The 21436-nt window shown below is 36.9% G+C and overlaps 1 protein-coding gene and 1 long non-coding RNA gene across 13 annotated transcripts in view; one reads left to right on the top strand and one right to left on the bottom strand.

Annotated features, from left to right (window-relative positions):
• The window catches only part of LRRFIP2 (LRR binding FLII interacting protein 2), a 117920-nt gene that overhangs the window by 91086 nt on the left and 5398 nt on the right, over positions 1–21436 (bottom strand). For all 12 annotated transcript variants that reach the window (XM_073810990.1, XM_073810978.1, XM_073810980.1 and 9 more), the window contains exon 2: positions 5823–5965. In XM_073810990.1, the coding sequence (XP_073667091.1) occupies positions 5823–5912 (90 nt within the window). In that variant the 5' untranslated portion in view covers positions 5913–5965. The remainder of the gene's footprint in view (positions 1–5822; positions 5966–21436) is intronic.
• On the top strand, positions 3094–8611 carry LOC141279756 (uncharacterized). The gene is made up of 3 exons (XR_012334544.1): positions 3094–3234; positions 3361–3407; positions 8501–8611. It is a non-coding gene; the product is annotated as an uncharacterized lncRNA (long non-coding RNA).

Below are 21436 nucleotides of genomic sequence, written 5' to 3'. Positions count from 1 at the left end.
AATGAGAATAGTAGACCACCCCATAGAGTTATCAAGAGGATTAAATCTGTTTAAAGAACTTAGAATAGTGCCTGGTACATAATAAGAGCTCAGCAAATGTTAGCTGTGCTGTTGTTACTCCTTGAATTCTCCACACTCTTTCAGCCTCCAAGCTTGTCACACATTCTTCCCTCTGACTGTAAAGCTCCTCCCCGCATCTGACAACTGCTTCCCCTAAATCACTGCATTCCTCCTTCAAACTCAATTGAAAAGGCGCTTCCTCAGGGAAGCCTTCCCAAAGCCCCCAAAATGTCAAGTCCCCCATCACACACTCTTTAATGAAATCATTTACTGTTCACTCAAAGCATTTAGCACCGTTGTAAATAAATGTATTATTACATTTGCTCAATTCTAAGAATGCCACTGGTTGTGATATACACTGACAATCACAGCTTTCAAGACAGAAATTACAATATTAAATGTAGACATTAAATTTGAAGAAAAAAAAGAAGCTGAAAATCAAAGAACAGGTCCATTATGTAATGATTTTTTAGCGTCAATTTTCCCCTCTAGAACTTAAGCTCCAGAAAGGGAAATGACCATGTTAGACCTGTCCATTCCCTGTCCTCCTTACCTAACACAGCATCTACAGAGAGTAAATGCTCAATAAACATTTACTAAATGAATGACATTCAAAATTCACGTTTAAAAAAGGAACCCATTTTATTCTTTTCTTTTAATCTTTTTTTTAAGTTTTTAATTTTTTTTCTTTATTTTTTTGGCTGCTTTGGGTCTTAGTTGCAGCACACGGTATCTTCATAGAGGTATGCGGGATCTTTTCCCTGTGGTGCGTGGGCTTCTCTCTAGTTGTGGAGTTCGGGTTTCCTCTCTCTAGCTGTGGCACACAGGCTCCCAGGCATATGGGCTCTGTAGTTTGTGGCATGCAGGCTCTCTAGTTGAGGCGTGTGGGCTTAGTTGCACCGCGGCATGTGGGATCTTAGTTCCTCCACCAGGGATTGAACCCATGTCCCCTGCATTGGAAGGCAGATTCCTTACCACTGGACCACCGGGGAAGCCCCCAAGACTACTTTATTCTTAAATGAAAGATGGTATTACCCATAATTATTATTGATTATGGTAATTCTTTGCATTTTAAAAAACTGCTATCCTTGCCAAGAGTTTTTTATCCTTAGTTCGACATGGCCTAAAAATGAATACTCAAATAAAATAGCTAAAAAACTATGAGAAAATCATTAGCTCTATCAAGCTATTATGATTATTATTCCATAAAACAATAACACTGGACAGTATCTTTTTTATTTATTTATTTTTTTACGGTACACGGGCCTCTCACTGTTGTGGCCTCTCCCGTTGCGGAGCACAGGCTCCGGACGCGCAGGCTCAGTGGCCATGGCTCACGGGCCCAGCCGCTCCGTGGCATGTGGGATCTTCCCAGACCAGGGCACGAACCCGTGTCCCCTGCATCGGCAGGCGGACTCTCAACCACTGCGCCACCAGGGAAGCCCTCTGGACAGTATCTTTTAAACTAAGCACAATTCTTCCCTTTGTATCCTTCTCAGGCTGCTAATCTATAATCAAAACCACAAACTTCTGGTTCTCACTACTCATCATTCCAGATGCCTGGAATTTACCTCTTTAAGCAGCAAAATAATAAAATCCAACCAAGGGTCCATCAATAGATAAATGGATAAACAAAGTATAATATATACATACAATGGTACATCATTCAGCTATAAAAGAAGGAATTAAGTTATTTACAAGGAAAAAAAAAAGAGGAATGAAGTTCTGACACATGCTACAACACGGATGAATCTTGAAGACATTATGCTAAGTGAAAAAAACCAGACACAAAAAGGACAAATATTGTAAAATTCCAGTTATATGAAGTATCTAGAATTAGACAAATTCATAGGGACATAAAGTAGATTAGAGGTTACCAGGGGCTAAAAGAGGGGGCAATGGAGTTACTACTTAATGGTTACAGAATTTCTGTCTGGGGTGATGAAAGATTTTTGAAATAGACAGTGGTGCTGGTTATAAAACACTGTTAATGTAATTAATGCCAATGAGTTGTAGACTTAAAAATGGTTAAAATGGCAAATTTTCTTATATATATTTTAACCACAAATTAAAAGTGAATCATGTAAAAACCATTGAATGGTATGCTTCAAATGAGTGAACTATATGTTATGTGAATTATATCTCAATAAAGTTATTTAAAAAAATGAAATCCAAGTTCTAGCAGCTACAAATGTTAAACAGCCATAGTTTCTTTTTCTTCCTTATTATTACAAGTAGGTTTGCACACCAAATATGTATACACGTAAATTCTGCTCAACGTAAAAGTCTCCAAACATTCCACTTACTAGACCCTAACTCCTATAAAAGACGATCGCTTTCTATGCCTGTCATTGATTCTTTAGATTCAAGAGAGTTGTGTGTTATGAGTATGAATTTTCTTTGGGTCCTGAATCTCAAAAGAGATCACAGAATTTTAGAACTGCAAGGGCTTTCAAATCATCAGCTTCAAAAATAAGCAACGTTCTGATGACTTCCATTTGAAGAGATGTGCAGAAAACATGTTTTCTTCATAATTTCAGCTCTACAACAAGGAAAGGAGGAATATTCCAGGCTTCAGTGAGGCCATAGTAAGACTGCTTGCAAACCCTCCAAGAAGCTTCTACTTCTCATAGGAACACTCTTCATAACACTCACCAAACTGACCGTGGTAAGGCGGCATAACTGGCTTTCATCCATCCCTATCTTTCTCCTTTTGCGAGGCTAGCTGCCTAAGGGTCTCCATTTGATACACTCTGTGCTTTCGGGTAATTTTCACTGAAAGTCAACTCTCCAACTGCATTTCCCCCCAAACCTGTGGGACAATCAAAGTCAAACAAGCGAGAAAGGTAAGCATCCAGATTGGCCTTCTGATACCCTAGAGAACCTGCTGCTGACCTCCTCCAACACCTGCTCTTATGACATCTTCACAGAGTTGTGACACACATGCTCACCCAGCAAAGCAGCAACATGCCTATTACAGACACGGCGGGAGTTCTAGATCCATCCACATTCCTGCCTTCATGGAGCAATCTTCAAACATTTCAACATCTTTTAAAAATGCCAACAGGTTTTACAAGATAAGAAGAATTCTGGAGATGGATGGTGATGATGGTTGCACAACAATGTGACTGTACTTAAGTCCACAGAACTGTACACTTAAAAATGGCTAAAGTGGTAAATTTTATGAGTATTTTACAACAATTTTTAAAGTGCACTCGGTTCCACATTTTAGCATGCAAATTATCCAGTTTGCAGAACATATTCATGCCTTTTGTTTCTTTTGCTCTTCATTCCCTCTAGTTGCCTCATTTGGGGCCAACTGAGAAGCATGGATACTTTAGCAGACGGTAAGCAGGAGGAAAAAGAGGCTAGTTTTCTTTATTTATGGTATACCCTGTCTACCTCAAAAAACAATTTGAAGTGAGGAAAAGACAAATTAAACTCTTAGATTTAACTTAAAAAAAAAGAAAGATTAAGCTATTTGTCCTTTTTAATTGTTATGGGGGTTCTGTTAGCTTTTATTCCTAATTGTGTGTGTGTGTGTGTGTGTGTGTGTATTTAAATACAGATTTATAAGCTCAACCTCATAGATTCAGATTTAGCAAGTATGGGGTAACACCTGGGAATCTGTACATTGAAAAAGCAACCTGGGGGATTCAGATGATCAACCACGTTTTAGAACACCTATCTTAATAAATATATTTTTTGTAAAAGAAGAATATTTTACTTCTATTCTTACTTTCTATTTCAACTTATTAATAAGCAACAAAATAGCCTACTGGAAGCCTAACACTATGGTAAAGTTTACATGCACTATTTACTTTAATTGTCACAGCAGCCCTATAATACAGGAGGCCCATAGTATTCCCATTTTACAGATGAGGCAAATGAAGTCCAGAGTAGTTACTTAACAAGATTACTCAACCAGCAACTAGTACAGCCAGAATTCAAAGCCACGCTTATAACTCTCCAAAAGTCCAGCTCTTCTGGAAGTAGTATGATACAGAAAAATAAACAATGGCTTTAAAAGCTGAATGTGAGTCCCAGTTCTGATACCTTCCAGACATTAATCTCTCAGCTTCATCTGTTTCCTCATCTGTAAATAAGGCTAATAACAATGCCTATCCTACCTAACTCATAAGGTTATTGTGAGAATCAAGATGTGAAAGTGCTTTTAAAATCATGAAAAGCTACAGAAAAACAAAATATTAATGGAGGAGATGGAGAAGACTGAAAACAGCCCAGCACAGTGAGACTATGTTTTTGAATCCAAGCTCAGCTATTTCTTAGCTGTGTGACCTTAGGGAAGTTACTTATCTTTTCTATGCAATGATTTCTTCATCTGTAAAATGGAGAATATAATAGAACCCATTTCACAATTTTGTGGAGAGTAAATAAACTAATTCATTTAAAATGCTTAAATAGTATTTGTCACATAGTAAGCACTCCAGTGTTGGATGCTAGAATGCTACCCAGTTTTGTAAATGAAGCATCACATCCAAAAAAAGAGTTCAGGCACCCAGTGACGGTACAGAAAGAGCCTAAAACATACTGGCATTTTCCCCCCTTACAGAAATCTGGGTATGTAAATCCCTCCAATTTTGGAAGCAAACATTTTGAGTAGTTTCAATTTTCAACTAAAACTACGTGGCTTCCAAAATACTTCATTCGGGTAAATACTTAAGACCATTGTAAAGTGTCATCCACTACTTCATTTTAAAATATCTTTTACCTTTTTATCTAAAAATATCTCAGATTTTTTAAAAGTAATTTTGTTGAAGTATTATCACAGTTTTGTCATCAGTTTTTAGATAACTTTCCTCTGCTTCAAATATCCTCCTACAAAATTTGACTTCTAATTCAAAAGCTGAGTAGCTTATAAAAGGAAAAACGTAACAGTGAGCTGGATCCAAAAAAAGACTGTGTAATATGTCAAAAGGAAACAGCACTAGTCCTAAATGAGTTATTTACTAAGAATAACAAAGAGGAAGTGATGAGGGAATAATTCTCACCCAAAGAATACAATTTTAAAATGCTCTAAGCAATTCTTGTACCAGGTTAGTATATGGTCAGGTCTGCAGCTGCAGATAAGAGGCTGAAACAAAGTTGGTTCCTCACTAAGAAATCACAGCTGGGAGTTATCTTAAATTTTCAATATGCAACAGGAAATGCTGCCAGAGATTCGATAGGTGACACCCCTTTCCTTTTTTCTGAGTTGTCAACAAACCAAAACAAAAATGCTCCAGAAGCTCTATTACTAGCTAAAAGTTAGACATAAAAATTCCACTGCAATTATTCAAAAAACAGCTAAGACACTGAATCTGAGCAGACACCAAATAAGGATTATTTCTGTTAACACTTATACAGTGCTTCCTGGAATATATTAACTGTAGAGCCCAATGAGCATTTTTGTAATATAGTTATCATATCTTCAACATTCTAATTACCTTAAGTTTCAATAATGAAGATTAATTATAAATTTCAAAACATCAGGACAAATACCTGGAAGTCAACTAATCCACAAAAATAAAATGAAAAATTAATTTTAAATGAGTTAAATAAATATTCAAGTAAAGAGACAGTAACTGTATTTTACTCTAATACAGTATTTTAGAGGGCATATTTAACATCTTATTTATAGTAAACATTCTGAAACTAGCTTAATGAATGAATGTCTGTATATATCTCCAACCCTCCACCCAGAATTTTTATAGCATTCTCATCTGTACAACTCAGTGTTGAGAGGGGTCTTCCAGACATACCTCTCTGGCAATGCTACTCAAAGCTTCATCTTCTGCAGAAAATCGGTCTTTCACAGGTGTCCTTTTCCTTCCAGAACCAGGAGTCCCCATCTTGTCTTCTTAATAGTCTTTTAACTGCGAAAAGTGACTTCACTGTTTTCAGCCTTGAAATAAAAAGAAACAATAATTTAGGATGCTTCTCTTTATGCACTTTTAATGCTCATTTACACTTTTAACAAAGAGAAATAATATTTATATATTTATGTATAAATTAAAGAAATTAGTCACCAAACACTTTGTCCTCCACTATCAATTTATTTCAATAAATTTTAGAATATTTAAATTTATACTAATTACTAAACCTCCTAACTCTTTTTACCATGCTAAACACAGAATGTATAACCATATTAGCCTCAGAAAACTGCAAAGAGCAGTAATTCTACTTAACAGGTTAAAGTTACTACAGCTATTTCTAAAATCTATTTCCATTTGAAAGTCAAAAACATTTCAGAAAAGTCATTCAGCCTAAAACTTTGAGAGCACATATTCAAGAAATTTTAATATAGAGCCTTAAAGCTACAAGGGTAAGTTGGCTTTTAATGTAATTCAAGAAACAATTCCACTTAAACCATTACCACATCAAAAAAAAAACACAATAAAAAACAAATGAAGGTTTATTACTCTGCAATTAGCAATAACCAACACCCTCTATGCAACAAATTCTGAGTGCCTGCTATTGCCAGGTAGGTACTATGGGAGGTGCCAAAGATACTCTGATGAACAAAACAGTGATGACACAGGCCAACAACTAAGAATATATCTATGGGTCTATTTTTATTGTTATTATTATAAGATAGATGTATTTTTACAAAAGAGAGAAGAAAAATTCATCTGCCAGGATTAAATAACAAGGATGATAAAGACCATCTAAGCTTTCTAACACATGGTATATGAAATTAAAAATACTCCAGAGAGGGGCTTCCCTGGTGGCACAGTGGTTGAGAATCTGCCTGCCGATGCGGGGGACACGGGTTTGTGCCCCGGTCTGGGAAGATCCCACATGCTGCGGAGCGGCTGGGCCCGTGAGCCATGGCTGCTGAGCCTGCGCGTCCAGAGCCTGTGCTCCGCAACGGGAGAGGCCACAACAGTGAGAGGCCCGCGTACCGCAAAAAAAAAAAAAAAAAAAAAACTCCTGAGAATGCATCCCAATTTATACGACCTCCTTCTCATTTAGTGAAATATCCATTAACTTAATTTTTTTCCCTAGTTTTATCAAAATAGACTGGCGAAATTTCATTATACAGTGAGTCACAAAGAAAATCTCAAGTAAGTTTATCCTAATAGTATGAACTATATGAAAAGTACAAGTGACTTTAATGCATTGTAATTTACTTGTTTCAAGCAAAATAAAACAGAACCACTTCATTCTTCCAAAAAAGTTCTCTCCAATGAAAATTCAGGCCATTCCCATCTTAGTTGACACCATTTTTATTCCCACATAGCTGACTTGTATATCTGTCAATCAGAATGAAGACTGAAGACAGTTTATTATTCTGCCATAGAAAATATATCTGATACAAGAAAAGGATTCATTTAAGTGGAAATGGAAGAAAAAAAAGAATGTATATGTGAAAGCAGCAGCGGATAACTTCCAGCCAGAAATCAAGACAATTTCTGGAAAGCACAGAGGAGTTTTTTCAGAAGTCTCCCATCATCCTCATCGTCAGCATCATTTTAAAAATCTTTCACTTATTTAATAGTAATGCTCTACAAATATTAGTCATCCACTGAGAAAAATGCAGCATGCAACACAAAGTTCCTTTTGAGACTGGAGTGACAATTTAGCTGATGTGCTGTGATATCATCCAGTATTTGTCCTTCAGCCAACTTTCCAAGGACTCACTAAAAGACATTTCACAGAAGCAGGCATTTCACAAAAACAGCCATTTTCTAATTCCAGACACACAAAAATAATTACAGAAGAAAGATTTGGCTGGAAGTGTAGCAAAAGCTTAATAGCAGTTTTGTTACGAGGACGAGATTATGGACGCATTTTTTTCTTCTTGATTCTTTAAAATTTCAATAGCATTTTAAAGAAAAAGGAAAAAAGACATGCATTTAAAAATAAAAACATTCATATCAAAGAATAAACTGGCCCCAAAGTGGATCACACCCAAATTAGGCTCAATATACTACACAGCTGAGACATGCAATCTGAAGCCACTGCTGGTGGTGCTCTTTTGAATGTAGGATTTCTTTCTCCTCTTTCCCTGTAATCCAATTTCCATCTTTCTCAACCAACACTGTCTTAGACCTTAGAGCTGCCAGGATATTCCTAGCACGCAGATTTATATAAAGAATTATCTTTTCTTAAAAACGCCTAAAAAACAAAACTGTTTCAACAAGCTCCAGGCTAACCCACCCAGAGAGAAAGATAACAGTGAAAGGGACAGAGGCACAGGCTAATGAGCAGGAAAAGGGAACTTCCCTGTCTTCCTTATCCTTCGTGTCCTACCTACAAGGGTACCCAGGTGTTTACGTGCATGACTGGCCAGGTCCTGTCACCTTTTTCATTTGCACATGAGGCAGATCGACCATTACCTATTTCAAAAAACAATCTAGTGCTTTTGAAAAAAATTATATTATTTGTATTCTGTAAGCAGACACACTTACTAATACCAGAAAAATCTGGTTTTCAGCTCCTATGCAACTATCTTCTAACAACTCCAGAACATTCTACACCAGCGATGGAGGAAACCTTAAAAGAAATAAGATTTCTGGCACAGTCGATAGAAAACTACTTTTCAACAAAATACCAAAATTAAAGGTACAGACTCAAAGGTGACCTCGAATAAATTAGTTCCGGTTTCTGATTCTAAAGGACTTTCAGTAAGTTTCTATTCCAAGGAGGTTTTCTCAAGAACACTTTTCATCGGGAGCCATGTTAATTTCTCCCAGCTTTTCCTTAGTGCTATCAACTAAACCAAGAGCTAAACCTTTACATTCACTGACAAGAACAAAACTGACTGGTTTTTGTTAAGTCCTTTACCCAACATCAAGCTGATTTTCTCCAGATGGTTTTGTCATTAAGTATTTGTCTACCTAAAGGAAAGAAAGGATGTTGTGGAATATAAACCTTCTAAAACAGGTATATCAATTAGGCTTTCTCTTCTCCAATAAGCTTCTCATGTAATACATTTCTGAAAAATAGGCATTTTGCCACATTAAGTGGCATTTCAATCATGATATTGTTCACTCTCGTGAGAACAGAATATCAGTGTGCCATACTCTAAACATAGCACACTTAGATAGTTCTGTCTGGATCCTGATGGCTGCGGTTGCCTTATATCTAAATATTTCATCATAGAGAATTCAAAATATTGGCATAAGTCTTCGCGTCAGCATTGGTATTACAGTTGACCCTAGTTTGTACAATAAGACATTTGTTAGTTATTCATAAGCAAATCCAAGGATCCAGAATAGCACCTGAACTAAAGAATTAGTGTGATTGTAGCTGTTGCCGTTGGACAAGATTTAAAGTGAGAGGATCTGAGTTCAATTGGTTGTATGACCAACTGCTGCTTTGTCCTTCCCACTGCCTATGCCTTGCTTTCTTCATCCAGAGAGCAGAAATAACAACTGTCCCAACTACCTAACACGGCTAATGTGAGGCTCAAATGAGTTAAGATAAATGCAAGCACTTAAAAGACCACAAAGCACTCCAGAAATGTTCAAAGGGTCTTGAATTAACTAGCTCTTTCACATATTTAGCTTATGAAGCTGACAAAAGGGCCATCCTAGCCTTTCTTTAAAATTTCATATTTTTAACTAAATAAAAGTATCCTCAAGTTATTTATTCCAGCATGCATCATGTGATATCATTGGCCATACTAAGAATTCTTGGTGAAGCATGGAACAATATGGAAAAAATAAAAACACTTTTAACTATAATCATTATACTGTAGTACATTTACATAATAAAAACAAAAATAAGAAGAAAGTTTTAAGGTACTCTGTGGTATTCATAGTCTTTTCTGGAAAATCCAAATGAATACACAAGTTTTGCTAGTATGGCCTCATAATGCTCTTAGTTAGTGTTAGTCCTCTTATTAGAATACAATTGACTTAGAAGGAAAGACAGAGGTCATTAAATGGTACACTTAAGATCCGTGCACATCATTCTATATAAATTCCACCTCAAAAGAAAAAGTCCTCTAAACAAATACTGAACTCTAGTCAATGATGCACATGTTGAAATATTTAGGGTTGAAGTGTACTTATAACTGCTACTTATTTTGAAATGCATACAAAAACAAAAAAAGATAGAATAATGGATAGATAGAAGAATGGATAAAGGAATATATAGGTGACAAAGTATAATAAAATATTAATAGTAGAATCTAGGTGGTAGGTACGTGAGTGTTCACAGACCTCTGTCAACCTTTTTTTTTTTTTTTTTGGCCATGCTGTGAGGCTTGCAAGATCTTAGTTCCCGGACCAGGATCGAACCTGGACCCCTGCAGTAAAAGTGCAGATTCCTAACCCACTGGACGGCAAGGGAGTTCCCTTAACTTCTTTGTATGTTTGAAATTTTCTATAATAAAGTATTAGGAAAAAAGTAACCGGTGAGAGCTTCCCTGGTGGTGCAGTGGTTATGAATCTGCCTGCCAATGCAGGGGACACGGAATCAAGCCTGGGTCCAGGAAGATCCTACATGCCACAGAGCAACTAAGCCCGTGTGCCACAACTACTGAGCCTGCACTCTAGAGAGCCCGCGAGCCACAACAACTGAGCCTGCATGCTGCAACTACTGAAGCCCGCGCGCCTGGAGCCCGTGCTCCACAACAAGAGAAGCCATCGCAATGAGACGCCCGCACACCGCAACTGGAGAAAGCCTGCGCACAGCAACGAAAGCCCAACACAGCCAAAAGTAAAAACAAATAAATAAATAAATTTATATTAAAAAAATGTAACCGGTGAGAAAGGTAGATGACTAAATGAACAATAGGCCTGGGAACTGGGAATTGCAATTAAAAAATCTTGATTTGAAACAAAAATGGAAGGCAGAGGTAACCAGAGGATAGAAGAATACAAATAGCTATGTATACCTTAGAAAGATTAGGAAAAGGAGAGAACAGGAATTCCTGGACTGAAAGAAGAAAATGGAGGAGGGGGAAGGGCAAAGGGTTGGGTGGGGAGAAAGGAAAAAAGGAAAAAGAAAGGAAGGAAGGGAGGGAGGAAAAGGGAGGTAGGGATTATAATTAAAAATACCAATTCTGCAAATATCTAGATGAGACCATTACACAAAATGAATAAATCATTACCAGGACCTACAAAATCGACCAAAAAAAAAAACCGTCTAGAACTTGAGGCAAAGTAAAAAAAAAAAAATATATATATATGAGGCAAAAAATACATGAGTCAACACTGGACGGCCTGGCAGAACAAGGAAAGGTAGATGCTAAGCACAAACTAAATCTCAGGAAAGTATCAAAACCTATAATGGTTAATTTAAACTCATCTTTTATAAAATATAATGCCTGTAAAGGGTCGAAGCGAACTCGTATAATCATATCTCCTACTTCCACATTCAGAAGTCCTAAGAATTACCAAAAATGTTTTTTAAAGTTTCATATTTTGAATACATAGTATTCTCATATACACAACACAACTGACAATCTTTCCAATTCTTCTTTTCATAAGATGACATGCCAGTGATGCACTTCCTTCCTTGCCAACAATGTTATTCAATAAATGAACTCTAATGGGCTGTATGTTCAACGTGATTTATAATACTACTTCATCAACTGTGCAGAACCTAAATTAGGAAGATGTCTCTTACCAACAACTGCATTCTCAGTTTGCCCTACGAAGTAAACCATGTTCTAGTACCACTCACATGGCCTCCTTTCCCTACGCCTTTTAAAGTATCTCAGAAATACACGGTCGTATGTTCAGAGAATGAAAGGAAGGGAGAGAGAAAATTACATACTGTTGAAGATAGGTCACACTTAAAAGTGTGAAATAAAGCAGAAAACAAGAAAACAGCAGAAGTACTAGGGTTAACAGAAGCTCAGGTGACGAAAACAAAGATAAAACCAAAAACGAGGGAGAAATATGAAAGCATGCAATAAGGATATGATTTTTAATGTAATTAATATGGAGATTGTAAAATTAGGAAATTTTAATAAAATAAATCATATACCTTTAATTTTTCCCTTTTCAACAAATATCTACTGAGAATTTGCAAGGTACTATGTACATACTAATCACTGCCTTATAAGTAGGCAAAAGACTACAGTGGGAAAATTAAAATGGTAAAGAGGTCAGAGAATGTACTTATACTATTTCTGCATATCCTTTCTTAATAGTGTTCTCTGAAGCACAAAAGTTTTTACTTTGAGGAAGTCAAGTCACCTAATTTTTTTTTCTTTTGTTGTAAGGCCTTGGTGGTGCATAGCTAAGAAAGCACTGCCTACCCCAAGGTGACAAAGATTTACTCCTGTGTTTTCTTCTAAGAGTTTTACAGTTTTAGGTTTTATATGATCCATTCTGAGTTAGCTTTTTATATGCTGTGATGCAGGGATCCAACTTCATTCTTTTGCATGTGGATATCTACTTTTCCAAGTACCATTTGTTAAAAAGACAATTTTTTTCTCTCATTGAATTGTCTTGGCACCCTTGTTAAAAATCAACTGACCATAAAAGTAAGGGTTTATTTCTAGACCCTCAATTCCATTCCATTGATTGATATGTATATCTTTATGCCAGCATTACACTGTCTGGATTATTGTAGCTTTACAGTAAGTTTTAAAATTAGGAAGAATGAGCCCTCCAACTTTGTTGTCCTTCTTTAAGATTGTATTGCCTATTCTGGGTCCCTTATCTTTCCATACAAATTTTAAGATGGGCATGACTATTTCTGCACCAAAAACTGGTGCAGGGAAAAAAAAGGGGGTGGGGCAGCATGGACTTTGATAGGGATTATATTGACTCATAGATCAACTTGGGGAGTACTGCCATTTAACAACATTAAGATTCCAAACCATGAACATGGGGTATCTTGCCATTTATTTAGATCTTCTTTAATTTCTTTCTACAATGTTTTGTGATTTTCAATGAACAAGTCTTGAACTTCTCTTATTAAATTTCTTCTCACATCACAAAGGTCGTTTTAAAGATCAAATGGATATAAACGTTTCTATAAGCTGTAAAATGCTTCAGAAACATAAGGTATAACTGACACCAAAAAAAAAAAAAAAAAAAACCCCACAAAAGATCTGAAATCAAAATAGCAAAAGAGGTGGCAAAGCAAAACTCAGAAGTAAATCCCCTGGCTAAAGTTAATTTTAGTTGAGCCACAGGTGGGTGGGTAGGTGGGTGGGAAACTGTACATTTTCAAACACAAATCTAATCCAACATCAGACCTACATACTTTGTGGGAAGGCACTTTTCACTATTTCCAATTAACTAGATATGTAGCAACATCTCTTACTGAACTGTACAAGGGTGTGTTTTCTTTCTGAGGTATGTGGAATTATTACTGAAATACTTCTTCCATGAAAAGGAATGAAAATCAGAATATGATAGAAGCATGTAACTAACCTCTGCCACTAATAATAAAATAGAAGGGACCAGAATTAAATCCCAAAGGGGGAAAAAGAATTAGCCTTAGAACTTAGGTTCTCCTTCTGATTGGGAATGAATTCTACTGACGATACTCATAATAACTCTATTCTAATAGTAACAAAAATAAAACTTAGAACATAATACAACAAAAGAAAAAAATTACATGAATAAAGACAATCATTTGAATTTCTTTTTAATCTACGGTAAAACAAAACACTAAGCTGAAAATGACCCAAACTGACAACAGCTTTAAGTCAAGGCCAGTCAACATGATGCAATAAACTGTGGCATTAGAAAACTCACGGGAAGCAAGCAAAGACAGGGACAAGTTTGATATCATGCCTATAAGGTACAGAAAGATGACAAAATGGCATGTAAAGTTTGATTGAAAATATGTAAAATTTTGTACATATGAATAATAAATGGCAAAGGCAATCATGTAAAAAAGAAAAAAAAAGAATTTTCTTTTTTCTTAAGCTTTATATACTGTTGATAATCACCTTACCAAAAACTGATTTAAGCTAAAAGCTACAATTCTGTGGCTATTTCATAGTATGAAAACTTGTAAGGATAACCAACTTTGACACTATATTTATAAGCTTTTAAGGGGGAAAGATTCATTTAGCCTCTCAGACCAACTGCAAAGTATGACTATAAAAATTTATGTTGGTCATCTCTGGTAAAACCATAATTCTCTAACAGATTTCACATCAACCAATACACTTATGGACATAATCAAATTCTAAGTAAATGAAAAACACATTGCTAATTTTAAAAAGAATGAACACCATTATATTAACCTTAAAAATGTAATAAATTTAAAACTCTGACTCAAATCAACAGGTCAAAGTTAGAACAAAGAAGCAACCATTAATGTCCTCTAAAGTCTTGGGGAAAACATCAATGTTTAAGTCCACACGTTTTTATTATCAGAGCAAAATTCTCGAAAATTTTTGGGTTTCCCTGAAGACCTGTATGATTCCTTCCACCATGTAGCTCACCCACTAGGGAAACAAAATAATGCCCTGAAATGGTAGGCAAGATACTGATTAGGCTCATAAAAGGAAGAAGTCAACAAGATACAATGCGATATAAGTACAATGTTCATGAGGGAATGATTAGAGAGCAGAGCTGACAGCACAGCTGTGACAGTAGGTAATCCAAGTGCTACTCCAATCTAAAGACACACGCAATGAGGTCCACTCTAGACACATCACTTCTGCTCAGAAAAGACTCAATACCAACAGTTGGTGGCCCCTTTTTATAAAAATAAAGAGAAACTGACCCTCCCATACCTGTTCACCCACTACCCCCATCCCCCCAACACACACACACACACACACTCTCTCTCTCTCTCTCACACACACACACACACACACACACACTCTCTCTCACACACACAGACAGACACACACACACAGAAACACATACACACACACAGAAACAAAGAGAAAGAAATCATTAATAAAATAACTTCCCAGAAATTCAGGACATGAGTCACCAGATTCAAAGGGCCTACAGAATGTGTAACACAAGTCCTGAGTCCACAGGTATTTCATAGTGAATTATTATAGTTAATTTCAAATATGGGGGCAAGGATGATTTTACAAGCTTCCAGGGGTGGAAAAACCAGGTCACATATAAAGGATTAACAATTAGAATTTTCAGTCTTCTGGAAGCAAAAAGTAATTCTGGCAACAAGAAGACAATAGAGTGATGCCTTCAAATTCCTGAAAGAAAATTACAGACAACCTATGCCCAGCCACACTGTTCTATTCTCATACTTGATTATTAAAAACACGTCAGACACACAAGTTCTCAAAAATTTACCTCTTTTACACCCTTTGTTAATAAGTTACTAGAAGATACATCTCTAATAAAAGAGAAAATCAAAAGGGAGGAAATTTAGCGTACAGGAAATAAATCCAACACAGAAAAGGCAAAGGGAATTGATACCCAGCGAGGGTGAGACATCCCAGGAAGAAAGCTACAGATTGAAGCAATGAGATTCACGAGACATAGTAGAGGGCTGTCACCACCCAAATTCCCACAGCCTTTAAGACTTCTTTTTAATATGAGCTGATCTGGCCCAGGTTTGTATCTGAATTTACTTTGTCTTGACCCCATGTTGATGAAGTTCCCGCTGTCCTACCCCCAGGTGCCTAGATTGGCTGAGGCCTTATTTCACACCACGGACACATTTTGCTTTTACCTATTCTTAACGGCTAGAGCAGGAACTGCTTAGAAATAGCACTGTACTTCCCCAACCATATTTCTTCTAGATATTTAGTACCTTGTAAAAACTTCACCTCTGCCAGGTGCCCTGATTGTGATGAGTCTTATGGTTTCCCAAGACTCATAAGCCAACTTTCCCAAGGACTTACAGAAAGGACTCAAGGAAGACTCTGTTCAGCTTATCTTCTCCTGTAAGCCTTCATTTAATAGTGGCAATATGGACCTTTCTGTTCATAGCTAGGTTTATACTTGCCATTCAGGTTTTCAAAACTGTCCAAAAAAAGATACTCCTTAGGAATACATACTATGGTAGAAACTGGCCTATTGTTCACCAAGGTCACTTCCCTTTTCTGCCCACAGCTATGCTACATTTCACAACCTTCCTTGCATTAAGTACAGCCATTTGACTGAATTCTGGCCAATGGAATGTGGACAAAAGTGACGTATGTATTAGTTCAGGCCCATCAAACTTCCCATGGAATCTACCACTCTCCCTCTCTGCCCTCAAATCTGCCAGCCAGACGCAGACAGCTCAGTGAAACTGTGAAAGTCTTTGAGCCCCAGGGAATGGCAGTCACTAGATGAAAGGGGCTCGAGTCCCTGGGTGACTCTGTGGAACCAATTACTCCTTTGCCAGTGCTTCCCAACTCACAGCAGAGATGTGAGTGAGAAATAAGCTTTAACATGTTAAACCACTGAAACTTGGGGGTTTGTTTGTTACAGTAGGTTAGCCTAACTTGACTAACAGACACAGAAAGGTGGTCAAACTATTCAGTTTCTCAAAATTAAACCATGTATTGATTAGGAATACATATTTGGAGGGAGGGATGGGACTGCAGGGCTAGGCAGGGAATGGTCCCAAAAGAGTGATTAACGTGTAAAATGGGATTATGACTACCTGGAGGGGGAAAAGGTGACATTTAAGGATATTTACAGGAAACTTCTAGGATACTGTAATGTTCAATTTCTTGGCCTAGGTAGTAAGACTGCAGCTGCTCATTTTATTATTCTTCCTGAAGCTGTATTTTTGCTTTCTATTTCTCTACAGGTATTTCACAAATAAACCACTAACTATTTTGCTCAAAATAAATTAGAAAGAGTAATAGACACTTGAAAAATCTGTTGGAGCATTTGGGAAAAATAAGGTGAATAGAAAACTAAGCTTAAAAAAAAAAAAGGCCTTAACCCCCAGGGAAAAAAAGAAAGTTAAACAAGAAAGGAAACAATCATGATATAATTCTTGGCTTAAGTAGTAAATAATACATATTTAGTTATAATGAAAACACAGATTTAAAATTCCAAAACTGGAATGTTGCAGGGAGAGGAAGTAGGAGGAAACAATGAAGAAATACCACAAAATAACAATAAAAAACAACAGTTTTCCACCATTTGAAGATATTTTAAGTGCACATATATGTTTTTTACACAAAATGGGTTTATAAAATATGTGCTGTTTTGTAACCAGCTATGGCAGACAGACACTAAGGTGGCCACCCCACCATGACCCCCAACTCTTGCTGTTCACATCTTTGTGTAAACACCTCCCCAAGAATGTGGGCAGAACTTATGACTTGCTTCTACCAACAGAATATGACAAAGGTTATGAGATGTCATTCCCATGATTATGTCATATTACATAAGACTGTCTAGCCTGCAGACTTGCTCTGGGCTCTCCCTGATGGTCTGATGAAGTGGTGAGACTGGGAAACACCAGAGGATCAAGAACTTCAGGTTGCCCCTATAAGCTGAGAGCAGCTGGGATTTCCCTGGTGGCACAGTGGTTAAGAATCCGCCTGCCAATGCAGGGGACACGGGTTCGATCCCTGGTCTGGGAAGATCCCATATGCCATGGAGCAACTAAGCCTGTGCGCCACAACTACTAAGCCTGCGTTCTAGAGCCCTCATGCCACAACTACTGAGCCTGCATGCCCATGTGAGTCTGCACTGAGCCCATGTGCTGCAACTACTGAAGCCCGTGAGCCTAGAGCCCATGCTTCGCAACAAGAGAAGCCACCGCAATGAGAAGCCTGCGCACCACAACAAAGAGTAGCCCCCACTCACCACAACTAGAGAAAGCCCACGCACAGCAATGAAGATCCAACGCAGTCCCCTCCCCAGAAAAAAAAAAAAATTAAAAAAGCTGAGAAAAGCCTTTAGGAGCTTGAAGATAGCCTCTAGATGATGAAGTAACTTCTAGTAAGCAAGAAGCCTCAGTCATAAAACCACAAGAAAATTAATTCTGCCAAAAATCTAAGTGAGCTTAGAAGCAAATTTTCCCCCAGTTGAGTTTTCAGGCGAGAATTCAGCCCAGCCAACATCTGATTGCAGCCTCACGAGACCCTAAGCAGAGGACTCAGTTCAACCTCACTCAGGCTCCTGCCCCAGAGAAACTGTAGGATAACAAATGAGTGTTGTTTTAAGTTGCTAAATTTGTGTATTTTGTTATACAACACAGAAAACAAATACAACTGCTTTTAAAACTGTGGATGAATGAATTCAGCAAAGTTGTAAGGATACAAAATCAACACAAAAAAAACCAGTTGCATTTCTATACACTAACAATGAACAAACCAAAAAGGAAATTAAGAAAACAATACCATTTACAATAAGAAAAAAGAACAAAATAATAGGAATAAACCTAACCAAGAAGGCAAAAGATGTTCACTGAAATCTACAAAACGTTGCTGAAAGAAATTATAGGACTCATAAATAAATGGAAAGCCACCTCAGGTTCATGGATTGGAAAACTTAATATTGTTAAAATGTCAAATACCCAAAGAAATCTACAGATTCAATGCAATCTCTATCAAATCCCAATGACAGTTTTTGCAAAAATAGAAAAACCCATCCCAACATTAAAACTCCTGTGGAATCTAAAGGGACCCCGAATAGTCAAAACAATCTTGAAAAAGAAGAACAAAGTTGAAGGTATCACACTTCCTGATTTCAAAACTTACTAGAAAGCTACAGTAACCAAAACAGTGTGGTATTGGCATAAAGAAAGACATATAGACCAACAGAATACAATAGATAGCACTAAAATAAACCCGGCACATGTGGTCAAATGATTTTCAACAAGGTGTCAAGATCAGTCAATGGGGAATGGACAGTCTTTTCAACAAATGGTGCTGGTAAAACTGGATATCCATATGAAGAAGAATAAAGTTGGACCCTTAGTGTATGCCATGTACAAAAATTAACCCTTAGTAGGTCAAAGAAATAAATGTAAGAGCTTAAACTGTCCATACACAAAAAGCTTCCTGACATCGGATATATTAGATAGGACACCAAAAGTACAGTCAACAAGAGAAAAGTTAGATGAAGTGGATTTCAAAATTAAAACTTTTGTGCATCAAAGTACACTATCAACAGAGTAAAAAAAAAAATCAACCCATGGAATGGGAGAAAATATTTGCAAATCATATATCTGATAATGGATTAACAACTGGAATATATAAAGAACCCCTAAAACTCAACAACAACAACAAAAACAACCCATTCAAAGATAGGCAAAGGACTTGAATAGATATTTCTCCAAAGAAGATATACAAATGGCCAAAAAGCATGTGAAAAGATGCTCAATATCACTAATCATTAGGGAAATGCAAGTCAAAACGCAATGAGAGGGCTTCCCTGGTGGCGCAGTGGTTGAGAGTCCGCCTGCCGATGCAGGGGATGCAGGTTCGTGCCCCGGTCCGGGAAGATCCCACATGCCACGGAGCGGCTGGGCCCGTGAGCCATGGCCGCTGAGCCTGCGCGTCCGGAGCCTGTGCTCCTCAACGGAAGAGGCCACAACAGTGAGAGGCCCGCATGCAGCAAAAAAAAAAAAAGAAAAAAAAAAAAAAAAAAACACAATGAGATAGCACCTCATACCCATTAGAATGGCTATTATTTTTAAAAAGAAAGAAAGATAGAAAGAAAGAGAGAATAATTAAGTGTGTCAAGGATGCAGAGATATTACAACCCTGTACACTGTAAAATGGTGCAGCTGCTGTGGAAAATGGTACGGCAATTCTTCAAAACATTAAACACAGAATTACTATATGATCCAGCAATTCCATTTATGGATATATACCCAAAAGAAATGAAAGGATGGACTCAAACAGATATACACTTGTGTTCGTAGCAGCATTATTCACAATAGTCAAAAGGTGGAAGCAACCCAAATGTCCATTAACAGGTGAATGGATAAACAAAATATGCTATATATCTATATCTATATGATGAAATATTATTCAGCTTCAAAAAGGAGTGAAATTTTCATACATGCTACAACATGGATGAAGCTTGAGGACATTTGCTAAGGGAAATAAACTAGTTTTTAAAAGACAAATACTACATGAGTCCACTTATATGAGGTACCTACAGTAGTCAAATTCATAGGGACAGAAGGTAGAATAGTGGTTACCAGAGGCTGGGGGGAATGAGGATTATTGTTTAATGAGCACAGAGTTTTCACTTGGGAGGATGAAAAATTTCTGGGGATGGATGTTGGTGATGGCTGCACAACAATGTGAATGTACTTAATGCCAATGAATTGTATACTTTAAAATGCTGAAAATGGTAAATTTTATGTTATGTGTATTTTACCACAACTAAAAAACCACTTTGGATAGAGAGCAAAAGATGAGTGTAGTAAGACAGGAGGACAGCAACCCTCTTATTTCCTTGACTATCTACTTAGACATAGTGATAACCATGATACGGGAAAAATATCTAATCTAAACCTACAATGAATTTTCCCCCCCTATTTTTAGCCCTATAATCTATGCATCACTTAACTGGAATACTTCTCTTTTTTTTTTTAATAGAAACAACATGTATGCTTACTAATTATATTGTAATTATACAATAAATATTACAATAAATACAATAATTATATTGTTTGTTATCATAAATGATTAAACCATTTAACAGAGAAATAAACATTTTAACATCCTAATCCTCTGCACACAGCATACTCTACTTAAGGCAGAAATCAGACAGCCAAAAAACTGCTCCTAGCTGTTAAAATGTTTCTATTGAGCAAAGTGGGAGATGTAGAAAGAATAACAAAGTGATCAGAATAAGCAACTTAAAAGTTAAATTTGTTTCCTAAAGCAGTAAAGACATTTTGTATCAAAAGTAGTTAAAATTTTGGTGTTCATAATGAAAGAAAACTAAGATATAGAGGGTTCAAATTGAAAGCACTGGAAAAAGATGACTATGATTTTAAAGTAATAATCTACTTCTGAGAAAATAAAAACACTCTGATAAGCCGCTGCACTCCAAGGTTTTCCCAACCTCTTTTCCGCTCTCTCCCCTCTGCTCTGTTCTAATCCCACTCTTTTAGGAGGAGGAGGGGAAGGCCGAAACAGGGAAGGGATATAACAAGATAATAGGAATAAACCCGATAATAGGAATAGAGAAGAGAGAAAAAGATTCCTATTATTTTTTCTCCTCACACTGAATACTAAATACATCATCATCATCAAATGCTAACAATCCAAATTTCTGAGGGCAAGAAAAACTCAGTTTCCTGGAGTGCCAACCTAACCTAAGGCAAAAGAAAGGAAACTAACTGCGGGCTTTGCATCTATAAATGAAGTCTGTATGCCAAATTCTTCAAACAACCTCCACTCTAATCCAAGGCTGCGGATAAATACGGTGACATGAACCTTGATCAAAAGACTGACACACTAAGCTCTTTAACTGCTTTCTAGCCTAAGAAGTGAGATCAGTTAAAGAACTTCAAACCCAAGTACTTTATTCACTTAGTACAGAAAGACCAA

Source organism: Tursiops truncatus, chromosome 10 (genome assembly GCF_011762595.2).
Source record: "Tursiops truncatus isolate mTurTru1 chromosome 10, mTurTru1.mat.Y, whole genome shotgun sequence".
In the NCBI taxonomy this organism is placed as follows: Eukaryota; Metazoa; Chordata; class Mammalia; order Artiodactyla; family Delphinidae; genus Tursiops; species Tursiops truncatus.
Note: the sequence above shows the minus strand (reverse complement) of the source record. Positions and strands in the feature narration are given on the sequence as shown.